Consider the following 21028-nt stretch of genomic DNA (forward strand, 5'->3'; position numbering starts at 1 on the left):
TTTGGTTCCTCGAATAACTCTTGGCACAGACATCTGAGGGCATGGCCGTCCAAGAAGAAAATGTAGCCATTGATGCCATCTATCGACCACAGGCAAAGATTGGCGATCCGTAGGATACCAACCGAGTTATAGACAAAACTTGGTGCAAAAATGAGCAGTCGCGCTTCGAATAGCGACTTTTCGCAATTTTTTCTACATGGAGTTTCATAAAAAAAATTGAATCGCGTTCGCAAACGCGACAATTGCTATGCGTTTAGTGACGGGGTTACGTACCTTTGAACACCATTCATTCTAGTTTTTGCATTCAGTCATAGCACAGAAACCTGAAAAACACCTTTTATAAATAGTGTTGTTCCGTTTGTTTACATTTCGGAACACAGCCGAAAACAGGGTGCTTCGAAAATATAGAAGTTGTCACGGATGATTGTAAAAAATCAACAACAGAGCGCTTTTCGCTCTTTTCCATACCACAAAGATAACATAAATTGCATAAATTATGCTAAATCCTTAAAAAAAACTTTCATGATCATATAAAACCAATGTTCAGTATGATAAAGGAATAATTGCGCGGACAATCGCCTACCAGGTATAAACCAACCGTAAATGCAATCTGTCAAATCAAACAAATGCAAAAAAAAGAACAGCAGGAAAAGAAGATTTTCGGTTTGTTTTTGGTTTCGTTTGGTTCACTTTCATTTGTATTACAACACTTTTTGCATTAATTTGCCGTCCGCAGTGAAATAATTAACCATACAGCATCGTTTAATGTGACCGGAGATATTACTGTTCACTATAAAGCTGCAGCGATCGTCAATACACGGGTGCAACAAGTGATTTTGTGCCCGATGGCGGAACGTACATTACGCTGTCCGATGAAGGCTAGAAGAAAGCTTCTAGATTATTAATCTAATTACGGAATTAGCAGTAAGCAACCTTCTTTCCGTCTGCTGGATAGTGAAGATTCTGAGATTCTTCAGGTGTGATACAAAAATATGCGTATTCGTGATCGGTTAGGTTCTGGTCGCTTGTAACAAAAGCATCGGTCGGTTGTGGTGCGCGGCAGTGTGGTGGCGAGGGAAATCATATGACTGGCGTGCGGTCAGCACTACGTAAGCAAGCAAGCCAAGAGATTGTTATTGTTTGTCATACACTTCACCCCAAATAATCTGACCAACCGTTTGTGACCTCCTTGATCTAGGGATCGTGGAACAATTTCCGACGCCTTTATCCGGTGTAAATGAGAAAACTTCCTGTTGATCGCAGTAATTATGGAAACTCGTCGAAACGTTCCCATCGGTATGCCATCATTGTTATCGGACCGGTAAATTTGTGGTCGTGTGTGAAGAATTTTTGAATGAATTTTTGCCCTCCCTCGCTGCGGTCTTTGATCGGGTCCAATCAGCATTCAATCTTTGCCGTCGTCTGACGCCCGCCGATAAGGAACCGAACTGATGTGAAAATGTGAACCAATCGTCGAAAGCTTAACACCGGCACAGCACAATCGCTACAGCAGGGGTACACGCACTGGTGTGGACGCAATAGATTAAACCCGACAACCACTACTACTAGTTGGCATAAATGTACTCTGTTCGAAGGTGGGATACGATACGGCGAAGTAGTCGGCGAGCGAAATAGTACACCCGCGTGACGTTCAACTCTGGTGCGCCGGCATTGCGCGTGCGCCAGTACAAAACCGAGGCTGGCAGTGTGGTGTACCGGCGGCGGCGGTGGCGTTGCGATTCTGTTTGTAACTTAACTTTGCAGCGCAAAACAGCACTTTGGCCCACCCCCTCGTGTGTGTGGTCGTCAACGAAACGGCAAGCTCCCGACAGTTGCGTACGATCGTCCAACCCGGACGGACACATTCGCGCGGGGTTTTAGGAGCATCCAAACGTGTTGTAAGTCATCACCATGCCAAACCAGGCAGCGACGTCATTTGGCGCACTTGGTTGAATAATGAGATACACTTGGATGAAGGAAGGATTTACACAAAAGCAGGATCGTGCGTACACAGTCAAAGTTCAAACGTGTTATAGAGCTAAAACGCATTGTGATGGAAAATGATCTGCCGATCTTAAGAGAACCCGTTGACAAAACGTGCGTATGTGTGCGGGAGCGCAACAAGTGTTCCATTGTGGTAAAGAAATAAGCTTGCTGTATGTACCATAACAGAAAAATCGAAAATGTGAATACAAGCATAGGAAAACAGTGTGCAAATTTGTGCTGTGCTCAAAGTGCATCGGCGCCCGGGTATCGATCGTGCAGCAGAAAGCATCGGTTGTGAATTTTTGGTGAAGCAATTTACATGCAATAGTAATTACTCGGACGCGTGTGGAAGCTGACAGTTGGAAGGTTGAGAGGCAGTAAGGGAAGAAGGGAGGTTGCAGCTACTGCATCGATTCGTTTGTCGCGTGGTGGTGCATGCAATCGAATCGAGCCAGTCGCCTTTTTGGACTATAAATATATGATGGCCCTGTTCAACAAGCTGCTATTCAACAAGAAAAGAAATACTAGCTCATCGTCGCAGAAAACAAGCCCCGGGTAAGTTGATAGAAACGGGAACTTCCTACCTTTAATGCGATCAATCATACAAGTTGGCTCGTACCATTAGGGTCGATTATGAAAGATATTTACAAAAAAAAGAACAAAGAGCTGATTGTTACCCGAAGATCGTTAAATGTGCCATGTGCACTGCACAGATTGAAATGTCTCCCAACCAAAGTCAATTGTATCTAAGATTAATACATCAATCGTTTCGAGGTAATATTGCTTTATAGTAAAACGGTCTTTTCCTTGTTGTGGATCATGTCTTGTTTGCTGCAGAATGACTCCTTTCGTCGATGGAATATATCATATCAGGAAGCTTTATGATAGCATCATGATACAGTAAAAGTTAAAAATATTATCTTTGAATTAAAATTTCCCTTCCCAGCAAACTATTACATTGATCAAGACAGATCGAACAAACTAATTAGTTCTGTTGCTTTATCATCTAATCAAATCAATCCAATGTGACAGACCGCGCTGTGAAACGAAGCGTTAAGGGCGTGCGTAACACCCAATTAAAATTACGCAAATTGAAGCAAGAAATGTAGGTGATTATGCTGCTTATTTTTTCCTATTTATTTTATCATGCACCAATTATTCTTATTTCTTCTTTAAGGAGCTAAACACCTGTACATGATTTGGGTTGTCGTTGCCCACAAAATGATGAATAAACCAAATGATACACCCGCGACAAAGCGTTCCGCGCATTATTTATCTCTTTGCCACACGCCTCGGGCTGTTCAAACAACAGCAACAACAACATTATAAGTGGCACCCGCACTTTTGAGTTGTGTTTCTTTTTTTGCTGATTTTTGTCTCTCCACCGAGGTTGGTTGCCGGTTATCCTCCCACCCTTAAGTACGTTGAGTACGCTCCCCCTACCCCCGAAACGGAGGGTGTGTATATGTTGACGACGACGAGGTTTGATGACGATGCGCTAGTCACGAGAATCAACCCATTCCTGTCTGGCTCATAAGACACGTCTCTCTTTCATACGCTCTGTCTCCGGTTTCTGGCTCAGGTGACGGTTGTGGTCTTTGGCCGCAACCGTTTTTTTTTTTGGGTGAGCTGTGTCATGTGCTTGGGGGCTTCCCTTGTGTGTCGGTCTCAAAGTCGTACAGATGATAAAGACGCACCGTGGATAAAGAATGACAGGACTGAATGCGGATCTGATGTACGTTTGCGCCTTGGTAGATTCATTGTATGTCACCGGGGTAGGTGTTATTGCAATTTTACCATGATGAATGCGATGAGTTGTAATGAGGAAATATGTTCAAATAAACAACGACAACTTAACAACAACAACAACAGCACTTAATCAAAGTGTACGATTTCTTTTTAGGCTGATATTTACATTTCTTCCACTTGTGATGAATCATGAACTGATCTACAATCACCCAACAATCAATTGAAACGCATGAAAACTATCCGGATACACGATCACCAATCGCAACTGTCGCGGAAGATCAGACAGAACGGACATGATTTACGTTAAGGTTTTTTTGTCTCCTCCCGTTCGCTCTTGACGCTCCGTCAGTGTTATTTCACCAAAAAACGAACGAACAACACGCTAACGCTCGCTACAGAAACCGAAAAATCACGTGCTTTTTTAAACCACAATCTTCTGCGATCCTTCCTTTTCCCCACCGTCTCCGACACTTCACATCGACACATGTTTGCGGATGCTGTTGATCAGCCTCCGATCGCCTGCCACCACCCGCCAAATGCTTTCCCACCCCACACTATCACGATCACCTGCGTGACCATCCCCTAACACCCGTGTTTATTTCGGGGGTTCGGTGCTACTTGTATTTTTTTTTTCATTCTTTACATCTTTTCCTCATCTGTATGAGGGGTCAGCTTCGTTGTGGTTTGCAATGTTTACTGTCTCTGTGTGCGATATGTTGTTTATTTTCTTGATTTTATTTCTCTCCTTCTATCTATGCGGATATTATTTTTAGAGAAGCGAAACCACCTCCCCATGCTCCCGTCCTTCGCTCATCTCGAATATGTGGCGTCAGCGCACGAGTCACCCCAAAGGAAATGGGGTTAAGAAGGAACCGTACCGGACGGAGTGGTTCCGTAGCGATCGGGCAGTAATCTTTGATCGGAGCGGAGAATAAAATGATGCTCTGTTCATGCGGTCGATTACCTTGCAAAGTTGCACATTTGGCTGCTCAGTTTGCTCGGAACGTGTTGATCGTAAGCGATCGTAACCACGTGCATCGGACGTTGTATGTCTCATGTGTGATTGTAGAGCTACTTTTACACTGCAGGAAATTATTGTAGACAATTCGGTAATCTGGCAGGATTTGCGTCAATGGAAACGGTATTCATTTCCCAGCGAATAGTCACACAAGTTTCATTGTTGCACTTTCATAAATGAAAGCCATGCAGAGGAATGATTGAATTCCTTCGTTACGGGTAGGTTCGTCGCTTATTTCAAAGTGACAGTATAAAGCAAATTACAGTAGAACGTCGATTATCCGGGGTGCTCGGGACCGGACTGATGCCGGTCAATCGATTTCCACGGATAATAGTCCCTTAAATATTAAGATCATTTATATATCTCGATAAAGCGTATATAGTATCTATATACTACACTGTGGTGGTCCTTTTGATGCTAAAAATAATTCTTGATCAAGCAAATTATTATCAAATAACAATTAAACTTTAGAACGTAAAATAAAATCATTTCAAATATATCTTTTGGTGACGATTTTAATCATTCTAATCAACCTGATATCAGTACAAATGTTCACCACGGTTGAACAGCTGTCAATTTTCGGCGCACGGTTAATCCGTCCGCCGGTTAATCCGCCCCCGGATAATCGACGTTCTACTATATTTATTCTTCACTGTTTTACTTGCGGACACCTGTAGCGTTTAAAGCAAGCTAGTTAAAAAGTTAATATTTTTATTAAAATTCACAATATTAATTAATTTTATATTTACCATTAACAGTAAATGGGAACAACAAATCAACAATTGTGCGTATAGATCATTATATCGATCAAATTATGAAGCAAAAATGTAAACCTAAAAAATCCATCTTTATGCAGATTTAATTGTTTGTTCCGCTTGCGATGGTAAATCCAAAAATATCATTGCATTATTGTAAAGAAAACATCGTACCGCCCGTAACCGTATGGCACGGGATTTTCACCGATGGGGTAAGAAAATAACGTTATTTGTGTTTTATGTTTACAACCTAGACATGGCGACGTCTCCCGTTCGCCTTTCCGCGTACGCTTATGATGAAGCCTTGAGCGCGGTTGCGTTCGGTGCCCGCACGTCCCGCATCCTTTGCGGCGTCGCCAGCATTCCTGCGGCGAGACAACCAACCCATCCTTGCAAACGAAACGAAAGTGTGTCGTGACCGTGTCTTAAGCGTTAGTGTTAATTATTTCTTTCGCTAAACGATCGTCACTCGCTGGTCACAAGACCACTCCGGCTGCATCACACGACATCGGCGCGTGGTTTTATCGGTCCCCGGGGGTGTATTTGTTACTTGCGTAATGAAACGTGAAGAATGGTGGCGGGGTGGTGGTTTCGAGAAATAACGGGGGGGGGGGGGGGGGAGGGGAGGGAGAGTTATTCGGCAAAATAGAAACAAACCGATGGGACCTCAAAAAATCGCACGCGTTGTCCTCTGTAAGCAATCCGAATCACACAAAGCATGTGTTGAAAGGATCACTTCAAACATGGGAAAGAAAACATTCTCCCACATATAGCGAGTTTCTTCCGCTGATAGATGAAGTGCACATTCTTACGAAGGTTTTTTTTCGTTTCGTTGATCAGTTAATAAAATTCGAAAAATTTTTTTATATTTTGCGCGAAGTAACTCTGTCGGCATGCTTTCGGACAAGACACATGATCTTGTGACGAGCTTCAAAAAAGTGCATTCTTGCCAATGTTTTGGATCGGCGTCAATCATTAATCGAACGGTGACGTCCATGTCTCGACACTATTCCGTCAGAAAGGATGCATTTCCGGTCGTATGATCAACGTCGGGGGGGGGGGGCACGCTGTGGTGCATGGTGGTGAGCTTAAAATAGGACATTCGTTGCGAACGCAGACCGGATGCTCATTCATTTGCGTGTGCTCATTCACTAAAAGCGCATGCATTTGCCAGGGGTGTGCTAGTCGCTTGACTTGCCTCAATCGATTCATTGTTGCTCGTTGCGATTGAACCGTTTTGAGTACCACGTGTGTGTGTGAGTGGATGGTTTGTTTTTAGCAATGAAAATAGTGAATGAATTACTCGTCGACGAATCATGTGGTCCTGCACCGGCAAACGGGTGGCGTCATTAGTGTGTCTTGCTATTTAAAAAATGCAACATGCATCGCCAACAGCGTTACATGCGTCTAGGTGATCGTTTATTATCACTGGTTTGAATTTTTTTTTTACAAAATAAATTGTTGTTCTACATTTGAATTAGAAATAGAATTAATTCGTTTGTGCAAACGAGGTGGAGTAAGGAGCTTAAAGCTGGAAATAACATTTCTATCGCCACAAAACCCCTATGCAAATAGCGACATTCTTATCAGGGCAACGCACTTTGGCGCACTTTGCGAAGATGAGTCTGCGGTTGGCGAAAGCTATTATCATCTTCTCATGATGAGCGAAGAATAAAATGTGTTCCCCCTTTTTTTTTTGTTCGCAAGTTATTTGTGTACGGCAAGCTTACTTTTTATAGCAACAAAAGCTGCCCCTCCAGAAAAGCTGAGTTTTGATTTATTGTCCCCCAAAAAGGGATTTGGGACGATGCGGATTTAACGAGACGAGAATGAGAACAACAACAAAAAACAACAAAGGTTATCATTTGCTTTGTTTTGCTTCAAATCCGGCTCACTGCGGATGGCGGTTTTCGCGGGTAGATTAATTCAGTTTTACACAGTGTTTGACTTCCTTTTTTTATTGTTTGGTTGCTGTTCAGTGTAAGGCAGAACATTGAGCGTTGTTAATAAATTAATGTGCGCCACAGAAGCAGAAGCACACAGTCATCGCCATTTATAATAATCTTTTACGACGACAAAGATCTTACATAAAGGTCGTTTTATTGATCGTCACACGATAAGCAGTTTGCGTCGGTCCACTCACGTGCATTTGTTATTTTTGTTTTTTTTGTTTTCTTTTTGCTGTATGATATCTTTTACAAGCCAAAATGGGGTGTGTGTAATGTGTTATGAGGTTTGTTTTTTTCTTCTTCTCTTCTCTCTTCTCTCCTTTCCTTTATTCGCATCCAAACCTTGCGTGTGCGCCGCACGGTCCATCATCATCAGCAAAGTCGTGCTGTCTGCAGAGGAAATCGAATCTGTCACGCGACATTTCGCACATGTTCGCGCACCGATAGCGATTACTCAGTCCGATAACGGTGTAGCGATCCCGAAAGTCTGTTAGAAACAGTTTTGTCCGCTTCCTAATCGCGCTACGATAAACATGAGCGATCGATCATAAGCGCGCCCTTATCGATTCGTTGTACTAATCCCGCAAAAAGAAAGGATAATGTAATAATTTATCATCGATCACGACGGACTGATGAAGGCAAAAAAAGGTTTGAACTATTTGTGTCACATGCACAAACACGAAGATTGAAATGGTTCTGCAAATGGACTAGCGTCACTCGAAGCGGAGCGGATTGAAGATCATTAATCCTTGGCGGGGTGGAAACCCGGTGGAATGGAACGTAAAAGTCATGTGACTTGAACGAAGGAATTCCGCGTGACATTGGAACGCAACCGAAGGCGATGGGCAAGCGGAAAGGAGAAGGTTTAATCTGCTCACGGAACCGAAGCGTATCGCTCAATGCGCGTGCGCCGCTACCTCGAGTCTATCGTTTGCTCGTTACGATAAGGAAGCAATATTTAATGCGTTGGTTTTATGGTGGAAAGAAAAAAGAGATAAGCCATTTGAATAGGTTCAATGATCGAGAGAAAAATAAAAAAATATTTATACCAAACAGTTGACATATCAGTCCAATATTTGGGTCAAAGTCAAAGTAATACGTCATTTGTACAGTCACATATAAGTTATATTATTTGTACCGTCTCGTTCGCAAGTAGCTTGTATTTGGAAATTGATAGCTTATCATTAAAGGGTAATAGATCAGAAGAAAGTTCCAAGTTCCCCGTAATCGTTAGACGAACTTTTGTATTCTGGTCCCTGTATGTGAGGCACTTCGCGATTCTTCGCTCGCTCGCTTTTGGGTGGTGTCTTATCACCCAATAGCAGCAATTGAGCAGTACTGATCAGATTTTTATACGAAGCTATAAAACAATCTTACCTCACTGAAGTGTTGCTTATGAACGTATGAGTTGCTTCCCATTAACCAATGATGATGTCTAGTGTTGGGTAAATCTGATTCAGATTCATAAATCTGAATGAATCTTTGAACTGAATATCAAAGATTCATGAATCTTCGAAGATTCATGAATCCCCGAAGATTCATGAATCCTCCAAGAGTCATGAATCATCAAAGGTTCATAAATCCTCAAAGATCCATGAGTCCTCGAAGATTTATGAATCCTCAAAGATTCATGATTTTGCTTATTCTTTACGCATCTTGATTTGAATTGTAACCATTTTGTGGATGGCAGTCGGTTTGCATTTTTTATGAATCCCACACGGCAGGCCTGGGGATCAAATCCCATCCGGACCGTCTCCCCGTAGCATGAACTGACTATCCTGCTACGTGGTAAAATAAGTCTTGATACGGCCATGCCGTTCTAACCGAACAAAAAGAAGAAGAAGTCAAGATGCTTCAAGAATACGTAAAATCATGAATCTTCGAGGATTTATGAATCTCTGAGGATTCATGAATCTTTGAGGATTTATGAATCTTTGAGGATCTTCGAAGATTCATGAATCTGGTGCATGAATCTGTTGGGAGTCGACTCATGAATTGAATGATTCTTCACTGAAGATTCATATGAATGATTCTATTCAGAAGATTCATTAAGCACAACAGTAATGATGTCCTCTAATGTTTGTTTCTTCTGATCCATTCCAGACAGTTCCCGTTCAGTGCAGATCAGGTTCGAATCTTGGTATTCAAGGAGTGTGATATTCGTGGCAGAAAGCTCCTGTTCGACTCCAGCACCGTCGAGAAGGTTTCGTCCGATAGTAATAGTGCGGCAGCTGCTGCCGCATTTGCCAGCGATCATCATCCATCGTCCGTACCGCAGGTGCAAAAGTGCGAACACTGTAATGTCGTCTATCGGGTACGTAAGGTAATTGTGCACAAAGCGATCGTTTTGTGTCACGTACTAAATAGATGGTTTTTCTCTTTTGTTTTTAGCAAAATGATCCCCGCAATGAGGCGAAGACAGAGATCAAACAGTTTGAAGAGATGGTGTTCGGCTCGGCACCGATCGCGTTCCGTGGTAGCAGCTTTAAGGTACATTGGCTGAAGGCACCGAAGACGCTAATGTGCTCGCTCGTGTTCCCAACACCGGTGTACAGCGGTACGAAGAAATCGTCCGTTTCCACCTATCCCGGGTCGGAACTGTTCATCAACAGTGGAGGCAGTGGCACTGGCAGCACCGGGGCCGTTGGTGGTAATGGTGTTGACTACAATCCTTCCGTGAGCGATCTCAGCTCAATCGGTACGGGATCGTTACATTCGTTTACGGTGACGTCCTCTACCGCTACCCAGCATGATCCATCGATGTTGCACCGATTGCGGCCAGTATTGCCGGCAGAGTTCTGCAATTTCGATCGGTTTGCCGATCTACGCCACTCGTCTAACAGTGGTGTCGATTCTGGTTACGGCGGTACCGATCCGTGGGGTCTTTCCGGCTCTGGTTCATCGCGTCATCCAGCCTCATCTTCCCACCGTAGCAGCCTTTCCTCGATCTATAGCGATTTTGATTACATCCGGCGCATGAGCACGGATAACTTTAGTATGGACATTCCACCGCCGCCGAACTGTGTCAGTTTGGAGGATTGTCACTCGTACGGTAGCTTTCATCGGCGAGTTTCCAAGAATCTTTCGACGTCGTTCGAAAATCGTCACACGATCGCCGATCACGTCGGCCATCTGGATGAGCTGGGCCAGATGTTGGCGGGTAATGGTGTGGGTCCGCCACACACGCCAACAAATGCCACGGCTAGCGATGGCTGTGTGGTATCGCGTAACCGGCGCAACAGTGAAATAATGGACCTGAACCGGCGGAAGGCTTACAGTGGTGAGCTGCTGTCGACGGCTACAAACTACCAGGGCAAAGCGCCCAGCAAAAAGCAACGGCTTGGTTTAGCCGTTTGCATTCGATTGAATGATGTGATGCTGCAGGACACGGATACGTTCTGTTCCGAGCATATGACCGTGTTCGAATCGATCCTGTGTCGGGTACGATTGGCCGTGGAAAAAGCGTACATTCGTTGGCGATTATTTTTGCAGGTAAGTGGAGTAGAAAACGTGAAGTCTTAAGAATTTGTGATGCAAGGAAAATTAACTTATCCGTGTTCAATTTACAGATCATGCTGGGAGCATGGCATTCGACACAACAGTGGCTAAACGATCTCTTTACGGCACCGCGAATAAATAATCCCGTCTGGTTGACGCTCAGCAGCAGTACTCTAACCGATCGTAACTTATCCTCGTTGGCCAGCACATTCATGAACGATCTGTGCTCATTGCTGTCGTTGGCCGATACAAAGGACACAAACTTGTAAGTGTTGCGAAAAACAAACGCCCGATATCCGTTCTTGACACTTTTTGTTTTGTTTCAGTTTCATCAGCACCCTGATCACTGCTGTTTTGACGCATCATCTCGGGTGGGTAGGAACGATAGCAGCGATGACCGCTACGGATGATGCGAACAGCAAGCTGGACCTTATAAGGCGCGAAAAGACACGCATGAACGAAATTACCGCCAACCATCCGTACAGTGTGCTTTGGGCCCAGCTGGGTGATCTTTACGGTGCCGTCGGTTTCCCGATGAAGCTGTCGAAAACGATCATTTGCGGTAGTTCGCAGCTGAGCAACATGCTGGATAAAATACTTAACGTGTTATCGTACTTTATACGCTGTTCCGAGATTAAACGCACCGTTTATGTCGAGTCGTTCGATGAAGCGAACGTCCGTACGGCATTCGTGTCGCAGCGTGCCAATATTAATAATGCAGTTCATGTTGAAGATGTCCCACCGGCGGACACAAAAGTGAACGTAGCTGAACAACCGATTGGTTTGCTTGAAGCAACAGGTCAACAGCTGCTACGTTCTGCCTCATCCGGAATGGTTCGTTCGGCGACTAGGATGAAAAATTTAGCATCTTTGGGTGGAGACGGTGATCAGGATAACTCGAAACATGCGACTGCTGGCGAGTCAACTTCCAACGCGGGCAATGAAGAGGTACAGAAAGCGTTGAAGAAAAACGTGATGAATGACATTCCAAACGTGCTGGTGTACCGTGATTCGCGGTTCGTCCGGCAAGAGCTCCGAATAGGGAACAAAAGCATGGACACGGGACTGGTGATGAATGCGCGGGAAAAGCAATACCTTGAGGCACGCTATCAAATCGGCAAGGTGGCATTGCTTCACACACAGCCTCAATCGGCCGAGGCGGAGCTGGCACAGGAAGCACTCGTGCTGGACGGGAATGAGCATCGTACAATGGACGATGCAGATGATCGTGAGTCGGTTCGTTTGTCCTATCTCATCACCGAAAACAGTCTCGGACAGGTGGGAACGACGGAAGCACCCGACTCACAGCAACGCCTTATATGGGGTGTAGAGAAGACGAAGGAAGGCATTGCGTTCGAGCAGCTTAAATATATCAGCCTGTTGCGAGGAGACTACAAGGTGCAAAAGGATACGGTCAACGATAGCGGCAGTGAATTGAAGAGCGGAAACAACAACAACGAGGTCGTATTTGTGCTCGGTGAGAACGAAATGTTGAAAGACATTCATCGGAAGACGACCGGCAGTGGACAGGATGTTGCAGATGTACTTACACCGCTAGGTATGGTGCAACCGCTCAAACACTGTTGCCAGCAAAAATTTAGCAGCTTCGACAAATACCGACAGATTGCGGCAAAGTTTCTGAAAAATCGCAATCTTCCCGACAATCATCTGCTCGAGCGAGGCAAGCTACTATCAACTGAGGAGGCGGGATTGGTTTCTCCGCTTTCGGAACTATCGTTCGAATTTATTGATCAACAAGGTAAGAACGGTCCAACCGAGTGTGCGATCTGCCATCAGATACCGACGATCTTCTGTCTGCAAACACCAACGAACGCGTCGGAGATGGAATTTGTTGGGGATTTCTCGGACGGTAACCATCGGCCGTGCTGGAAGGAACGAACACTATCGGAACAGTTGGCGGGAGAGGAAGTAGCCGGTGCGGCGTCAGATCATCCATCGAAGCCAGCGATGCGAGAGAACATTCCGCTTATTGTACTTCCGGGTCATACGATGGCTACACTGGACGAGAACGATGAGCTGCGGGTAAAACATCCAGGGAGTATTTTGAAGCTTATCGATATTCCCTTTCCCAAGGGAATGCGAACCTCTGCTAGCGGACCGGGGAATGACGAAAATAATAACAGCAACGGTGCAGGTTCGGGATGTTCCAGCGGTGGTAGCGGTCACGGTGGTGGGAACGGTAGCAATGCAGGCGGAGGTAGTGGTAGCAACAGTGGAACCCACCATCACCATATGCTGGATTCCGGTAGCACGGGTAACGATAAGACTGACAAAGGTTTGCGATGTTTTCGAACCGGTTTCATGCCGTCTCTGTTTAGTCGCATAACCGATCACTACATGCCGGATATGGTGCTGCAGGCCACGACAGCACCGCCAAGCCAGTGGGAAGCATCGCTAAAGCGCGATCTTCATCTAGCCGCTCGGTTCACTCTGTACGAACAGCAACACACGGAGAATAATGCAATCATTGCCAATCTGGACACGCACGAGGTGCGATTGCTTTCTTCTCAATCGCTCGTTGACGGTGATATCATTGGTATGTCGCAGCTAGTATCTTCCATGCTCGAGGCGGTTAATGCTATGTGGTCAGCTGGAATCTCCGCGTATCAGGTAAGAATGGCATACGCAGCAATGGAAATATGACAGAAGGAGTAACGTTTTCCCTTTCATGCTTTCAGTGTATGGCCTTTATGGAATCGAAGCTACGCGAACTCTACCTACAGTCGGAAACTCTCGCTAGCGTTATGTTGGCCACAGACTTTTGCACGATGAGCTCGATCACTACCGCTATGGATATCACTGCCAACGATATGGAGCTGCTGCTATCCGTTGCATCCGTACATACGCCCGAAGCAACCAAACGGTACCGCGTTTTGATGCGTTAAGCATCCATCCCATCACACAGAAAGGAACCAAGTGTAAACAGAAGAAACAACAAACAAACAAGAGCTTGAGCTTTTGCGTAATGCAAATGTGATATTAGGTTTAATTATCTGTCGGTAGGAAGAAAGCAACATACGCCATTATAGAGGACGTAATACGAAGGGAAAGTGAAGCCAATTGGAAGAAGGACACGTAGTGCCCCAGATGAGAACTTTAAACCATTGAACGAACCGTTTACGAAGTATCGTACCTTGGGGATGCAGTAATGTTGCATCTTTCAATCTAGATTCCCTTGCGGGTCTGTATGATGATATTTGCAAATGCTCTCTCTCTCTATATCTTTCTCACTCCCTTTCTTTGCGGAACCTCCTTTATTGTCATATCGTTAAGGGATAAAGTTAAACTTTAGCAAATGGCAGAGAGTACAAAACGCTTTTGCCCGGTGTTGTGATTAAAAACATAGCATGTGTTTAGAACTTAGATCATGCACATTCAGTTGCAGAGCAATATAGTTTCCACCGAAGCCAAACGCATCGCTACGAACGATGTGTCGCAAGGATGGGAACCGTTCGAGGTTGTGACCATTCGTGTTTAGTATAAGTGGCGGACAAACTTAGTAAAGCAAGTGTGCGACTACATATCCCATGTAGGTTTGCAGCCCAGATTGAACGTGTTAGAAGACCTTTCGATATTTGTCGTTAGCAGACCGTTAGCCATAAATGGCCAGTGAAAGATGAGGTATTTATTGAAACTGAATTTGCAATAAAATCATAGTAAAGAAAATGGAAAGCATTTGATTGGTAAAAGTTTCTTTATGATTTATTCAGCGTAAATGTGTGTACAGTTAACAGTTAAGCTATTCAAAGGTTAAGTATTTTTCTTAACCTATTCTTTAGATTGATGCTTTAAGCCTACTCAACTAATCGTATGTATCTTACAGCTGAATAGCTTCCTTCGTCGGTTCCGTGTCGATCTCCCCCACAGAAGGCAGCGAGGCCTGCATCTCTGAAGGTTTCTGCTTAATTTCAATCACCTCGATGTAGGGGCTGTAGAATGAAAAATCCGATTTTTAAAGGCTCACGTGAACTTCTGACATAGTAAACTTACCTTGGTTTCGGAAGATCCTTATTTGGTTCGGATGGTGCCGGGTTGAAGAGGGATCGTAAACCTGAAATTAACTGTGGGAACATTTCGGTGTCAGCCGACGGTTGCGGTTCCTGGGACGTGTACTCGTTCGACAGCACTACGGGAACGGGCGTTGTTTCGACCTCTCCGTTTATCGCGCTAGTTGCCTTGTACAGCATGTACTTGGCGTACAGTTTCGGTTTCTCCAGTGCTTCGTTTGCCACACGCCACGGATAGGTGACGACATAGCGAAGCTGGTCGGCCACGTTCGATACGGCATCGCGTGACACATCGATCGCGTTCTGTGCCGTCCGGTACACTTGATCTTTCGCCTCCTGGAGCACCTGTTCTTCCCGCTCGACCAGCGATTTCTGGGCTTCGATGGCACGCGTCAGTATGGCGGCCCGGGCGCCATATTGTGTGGCGATGGTCGATACGAGCACCAGCAGTACCAGCAGCGAGTGGAACCGGAATCGTGATGAGTTTGACATTTTGCAATACGTTTCTCGGACGGGATGTGCGGTCGGTTGTGGTACAGTGGTTAGCCTCGAGTGTAATGCGAGCAGCTGTCGATGGTCATATGCTTATTTATAGCCCATATTACAATGTGAAAGCCATTCCAGGTATGTAGCAAACATCGGATGAAAGGTGTAATAGACGAGAACGACAGTACGCACAGAACCGGAAATTGAAACGCGTTTTCCAGTAGGGGTGGAAAAGTGAAGTCCATTATTCGGTCGCCAAATCAATCGCTTCCGAGTGCCGCATCGAAGTGTTGTACTGGCGATCGCGAAAGGTCAAGAAAATGGAAGTAGAGAAGAAGGTAATGCTAGCAGGTAGAGTGATGGGTTAAGTTTGCCGTATCTAGGTCCGTAAGCACCAGCTATATCAGCATATCACGTCATCGTGGTGCGAACGAGTAGCATGCGCCACACCAAAAACCCAACCAGATGACGCTGGACTCGTACAAATGGAAATGATCTTCGGAGAGGTGCGAAAAAATACCATAAACATGCTGGGATGAACCGATCTTTGCATAAAATTTATCACCTTATCGATCGCCACCGTCAGTCGGCTTTCAATCTTCAATGCTTTCGGAGCTATCTAACCTATCTGTCCCGGCTCGGCGTGTCCGTATTGTGTGTTTGCTAGTGCTCAGTGATCGTGCTTAAGTTCGGTAGTGATAGTCGTGTGTATGAATCGATCATAAAGTATCTTAGTAGGCGATTTTTGCTTCTCTATCGATATACACAATCACGTGTGCTGATCGGGGTTTTATTTTTTACTCTTCTGCCAACGATGTGCGGACCATTGAAAGTGAGTTAATTCCGTTACTATGAGGATATTTCACTTTTTTGTCACATCTCCACATTTAGCAACGGTTTGGGTTTAGCATATTTTTTTCTCACTTCAAACATGTATTTCACTTCCTGAATCGTTAGCCTTCAGGGGGTGTTGTCACGAAACGAGTCTCACTTTTTTTTTCTTCTTATGTATGTGAAATGCGATCGTAGACTGTTTTGGGAAGTTTTGCATGAAATTTGCAATTTGTAGGATGATCATAATGATGATGATGATGACGTAGAACTAGTTCCTGAAGTGTCTAGGCCTATCCAGCAGGTACAAAAGTGTGCATGCATGGTGCCGAGGAATGTGAACCCAATTTCATCACCAATTCCGGTTAGCGTTCTGCCGATAATTGGGTGGATTGGGTTTTTACCGGCCATTGCTTAAACCGTCCATGGACAATGGACAGCTGCGGAGGACCGAGGACATTTGCAACCTTGGCATGATGGTCGTTTAGTACCATGGGAGAAGGTGATTATTTCCTTAAATTCACCCATTTTGCAAAAAAAAAAAGTGAAAGTAGTTGCATCCGCCAAGGTTACGAAACGCTTTCTTCTCGATTAGATTTGCATCCGACTTTTTGCCGGTTAGTTCAGCGAAAAGTCCGTTTAGTTGGTTGTAAAGTTTTTGCTCCTTTTTTAAGTTTTAAAAATATAATAATGTAGCAACTCAACTGAGAAAAAAATGAACATAACTTTTAACACCATTTTCTAATTCAACTTCGATACCTTTACCCAGTGTAGTCCAACCGTTACGCGCCGTGGCAAATGCACGACGGACACGACCAACAAAAAAAGACATTCGCACACGAAGTCAAAAGTGTTGAATAATATTTGCTAACAGCGTTTCACCAGGTTATGGACAAATATTTGCACGCGCCTAGGACACTCGAGCGTTCGTCCGAGAGGAGAAGAAACTCCGAAACGAATCAATCATGCAATGCAAAAAAAGCGATCATGCGCATCAGTATAATTGCATTAACACTCGCATTGGTGCATTTCGCATCGGGTATGAATTGGAAAGTGTTTTAACGGACGAAAGTTAGTTCAATGAAAGTCGATTTACATACGAAAGGTGATCGTGATTCCTCCAAGATCGTTTGTCACAAATTATTACAAACAGCTGTTCCCACACTATGTGGAGGGTTTTTTTTTCTTGTATTCGTTTGCAAAACATTTCCATAATGTAATTAACACACCCATTATGCAAAAAGTTTGTTGATTTGTGTCATCTATCGTTGTTTGCCTTCGTACAGCTACACGCACCGCCTTTATTAACCACGACTGGGGTGTGGGATTTTGGTTTTTTTTCTTTCAATTTCAGTGTTTTACAGTTGCTTTTATGCTGCTGGCAGCACGTGAAAGCATGGCGGCCCCACAAGGTGATGCGCTGGCGGAATATCCTAATGGAGCGTTCAACGATCCCGTACCGAACAATGAGAACAACCAGAAGTTCAAGGAGTATGCCGACTATTTAACCCGTTTCGACGAATGGGTCACGGGCAAGAAGGTTCCGATTCCGGCCGACCCCGAAACCGATGCACTACATCAGAGTTTGCCACCAAATGCACCGAACTTTGGACCGGCTCGAGTGGCTCGCAATTCGGCCGGGTTTGACGATCCTGTGCCGCTGGGTAGTGAAGCAATTCCGGAGTACAACGAGTACATTCGGGTGCTGACTCGCTTCGATCCGTACGTTACTGGTCAACGGGTAGTTCCTGCTAGTGATGGACATGCCGTGTACAAGCGTGAAGATAAACCGGACGATTCGCTCATCAGCAAGGATAAGGATTTTGGTGATCACATTGAGGATAAGGTGCCGGAAACGTCCACCAGCTCGGATCCACAGTATGGGGATTTTATCAAGGAACTGAAACGGTTTGATCCTTGGCTTGCTGGACGTAACGTGACGATCCCACATAATACGACAGCCGACCAGGTCTGGAATAGTGATGAAGGCAAGGATCATTGAATGATCGTGTCAGTATTAGCACCGGTGCCTGTACGTGTGTGTGTGTGTATGTATATATAAATTAATGTCATCCCCAAGTTCTAACTGTTTCCAAGGATTTCACAAAGTTTATCTATCAATAAAGCAACGTTTGGAAGCTTACAATTTTGGTAATGTGTGTCTATTTCTTAAGGATTAAAAGAACCAAAATACTGATCGTCACCTTCAATTTCATCCTGATGCAATCCCACAACTGGAAATGTGTTAAGACAAACATTCACCACGAGATCACTACCCTTCCACGTAACATCGTATTAACCTAACCCACCTATCACTGTTAATATTAGATTAGTCACTACGTTTAGGCACATTGACGTACTGCGGTCTTGAAATATGGCGGCGCTGCCTTGTGGTTGTAATGTATGAAATGATAGAACAGCCGTTACCCAATGACTCGCACGAAATCCACGGAACAGTTGATAACAGCTGACCTCCAGCATCGTCTGCTCTAGATTATTTACCTATCGAAGCGGCTCAGTCATTCTCAATTGCAAATGTTCAACAAAATATTGCAAACGATTTCAGCATAATTTTCCATGATCATGTTATGATTGTAACGTTTCATAACTGTTCGCTCATAGCAATGTTTTTGCGTAATGAAAAGCATTAAAATACATTTCTCATTAAAACCCCCACATACAATTCTTCAACAAGAATCAAACTAAAACAATACGGAAAAAGCCATCGGGAATTACCATTTATTCGCTCGTGGCAGATGTTGTTTGTTTTGCTTTGCCGCTTCGTTTTGGAAAATAAATCATCACTCAGATAATGCGGCCATAATAAGTTGTGCCAAACTACAACTACCAAGTCCCACTTAGTGATAACTATTCTTATATATATAAGGTTCCATCGTGTGCATCTGGGCATTAATCAATCAGTTGGGTGTAGTACTTGCTCAGTGAATATTCATTTCTGTTGGGAAGGTGAAAGAAAATCTCAGATCAACACTTCATTATGGCTAAATGGGTAGGTTATTGGTGTGATTTAGTTGCCTGCCTGCCATGAGGAGGATCCTTCGTGAAAGTTGTACGTTTCATTTCTTTTCTACACTTATTAGGGACTTTTGCTGTTGGCGGTTTTCGCCCTTATTGCTATCGCTTCTGTTCAAGGTGAGTGTGAGCAAAACGCAGTACAAAAGATGGTTGATACGATTCATTTTCATCCCATTGCAGCTGATCATGACGGTACTCATCATGACGAGCATCATGACGGCGAACATGCAACTCATGGATCGGGACACGTTCACAAGGATGGCTGCAATCATCACAAACACGGCGGTGGGTTTGGACGTCAGGGCGATCATAAACATCACGAACGTGGGCATGGCCACCACCACGGGAAGGATGACGGGCATCAGCAGAGCCACGGCCATTAGCCGTGTGAAGTGAAAGAACATGTTGGTTACGAATTGATCATAAATAAAGTGTGAATAGAAACTTATTCAAAGTTCAGTTCTTGTTCACCAAGGAAATATCTTCTTTCTTTCTTCCACCCTAGTCATATCCTTTATTTTTATTATGCAATTCAATTCGCATTCCAATGAAATTCCTTTGGAGATCCAAACGAAAGAACTTTAAGTTATCAAACGAAACTCACTAAAAACTTTTTCGTTAGTTTGCGGCTCGGATGACAAGAATCAAGAATTTAAAACGTTAGTCTGGCGTATTGGATGGTTTGAGGGTTGTTTTAAGAAAGGTTTGGAAACTGATCGTTAGAACAAATATTTGATGAACATCTCCATAAGTCTACATTCCGGACTCCTCGATATTTGATTCTTAATTTCTGATTTATTGATCTAGAGCTTTCATAGCTGTTTTTTTGTTATGTCAAGCTTCCGATCGACGTTAGTACTGATCTCCACAATCTGTTGAACATATTTCCAATTTGCCAACCAGACGCGATGCATATTTCAGTTGATTTTTTTCGGTTTTGTCTTTCGTGTTGCAATGCCACAGGCACGCGAGGCGCTGAGTTTGTTCAAATACTTCAAGGTCAAAGAGTTGTATGCGTCTTATTTTACATTCAATAGGTCTAATTTTGATTCTGCTTGATGGCTATCATTGTACACAATGTTCTTTATCGTCAGTCTCTATGCAATTTGATGCAATTTGTGAATATGCAGAAACAGGCAGATACACTTCACTATTTTGTCTTATAGAAACTTGAAGCAGATGTAACCTACTTTCGGACCGTTTGAAAACAAATATTAAAATTGATAAACCCAATCTGCAAAACAACCAACAGTGACCCGGTAGATAACGTCCTGAGTCATTCACCAAAAAAAGTTCATAATTACAGCAGAATAAGAGCGACGTGTCCTGAAATAATGCGTTGTACGAAACATGTTGTTAGCAATTAAACTACGGAATGATGCAAATAACTGCTAAAGACAAAAGATAGTTTAAAATCACATAAACGCTCTCAACAAGTAGGATGATTTCATGAGACATTTGTGGCAAACAAAAAAACCCCTCCTCGCCAGCAGCATGTTTAACGAATTTATAAACAAGTGTTTTTCTACACAGGCGCAGTATGAAAACAATTTAATCATCCTTAGTAGGCGATGTTGTCAGTTATTTTTTTCTTAAATTGTCTGGTTGTATTGAGCATGAAGGTTTCGATAAGAACTTTACCATCAATGTTATTGTTTCGACAAGACTGCGTGTGCGTGTGTAGTTGTTTGT

General features: G+C 44.0%; 4 protein-coding genes across 10 annotated transcripts in view; 2 read left to right on the forward strand and 2 right to left on the reverse strand.

Moving 5' to 3' along the window:
* The window catches only part of LOC125771157 (protein yellow-like), a 486298-nt gene that overhangs the window by 95413 nt on the left and 369857 nt on the right, over positions 1-21028 (reverse strand). The window lies entirely within an intron of this gene.
* LOC125771129 (folliculin-interacting protein 2) lies at positions 619-14651 on the forward strand. 3 transcript variants are annotated; one of them, XM_049441461.1, is made up of 7 exons: positions 619-1109; positions 1199-2541; positions 9561-9780; positions 9849-10949; positions 11027-11220; positions 11282-13586; positions 13655-14651. In XM_049441461.1, the coding sequence occupies exons 2-7, from the start codon at positions 2465-2467 to the stop codon at positions 13859-13861; spliced, it is 4104 nt and encodes a 1367-aa protein (XP_049297418.1). In that variant the 5' UTR covers positions 619-1109; positions 1199-2464; the 3' UTR covers positions 13862-14651. The 3 variants fall into 3 exon arrangements, with proteins under 3 accessions (XP_049297418.1, XP_049297417.1, XP_049297420.1); XM_049441460.1 differs by having other exon boundaries at positions 619-2541; XM_049441463.1 differs by having other exon boundaries at positions 619-2541; positions 9561-9771.
* Positions 14646-15679, reverse strand: LOC125771198 (uncharacterized). Its single transcript, XM_049441590.1, has 2 exons — positions 14967-15679; positions 14646-14905 (listed from the first exon to the last, which is right to left on the reverse strand). The coding sequence occupies exons 1-2, from the start codon at positions 15473-15475 to the stop codon at positions 14794-14796; spliced, it is 621 nt and encodes a 206-aa protein (XP_049297547.1). The 5' UTR covers positions 15476-15679; the 3' UTR covers positions 14646-14793.
* On the forward strand, positions 15935-19780 carry LOC125771195 (uncharacterized). Of its 2 annotated transcripts, XR_007419273.1 has the most exons (4): positions 15935-16301; positions 17655-19310; positions 19402-19453; positions 19517-19780. XR_007419273.1 is itself a non-coding variant. In XM_049441587.1 (2 exons), the coding sequence occupies exons 1-2, from the start codon at positions 16284-16286 to the stop codon at positions 18300-18302; spliced, it is 666 nt and encodes a 221-aa protein (XP_049297544.1). In that variant the 5' UTR covers positions 15935-16283; the 3' UTR covers positions 18303-19311. The 2 variants fall into 2 exon arrangements, 1 of the variants encoding a protein (XP_049297544.1); XM_049441587.1 differs by lacking the exons at positions 19402-19453; positions 19517-19780 and having other exon boundaries at positions 17655-19311.

The sequence above is a fragment of the Anopheles funestus genome, chromosome 3RL (genome assembly GCF_943734845.2).
Source record: "Anopheles funestus chromosome 3RL, idAnoFuneDA-416_04, whole genome shotgun sequence".
NCBI lineage: Eukaryota > Metazoa > Arthropoda > Insecta > Diptera > Culicidae > Anopheles > Anopheles funestus.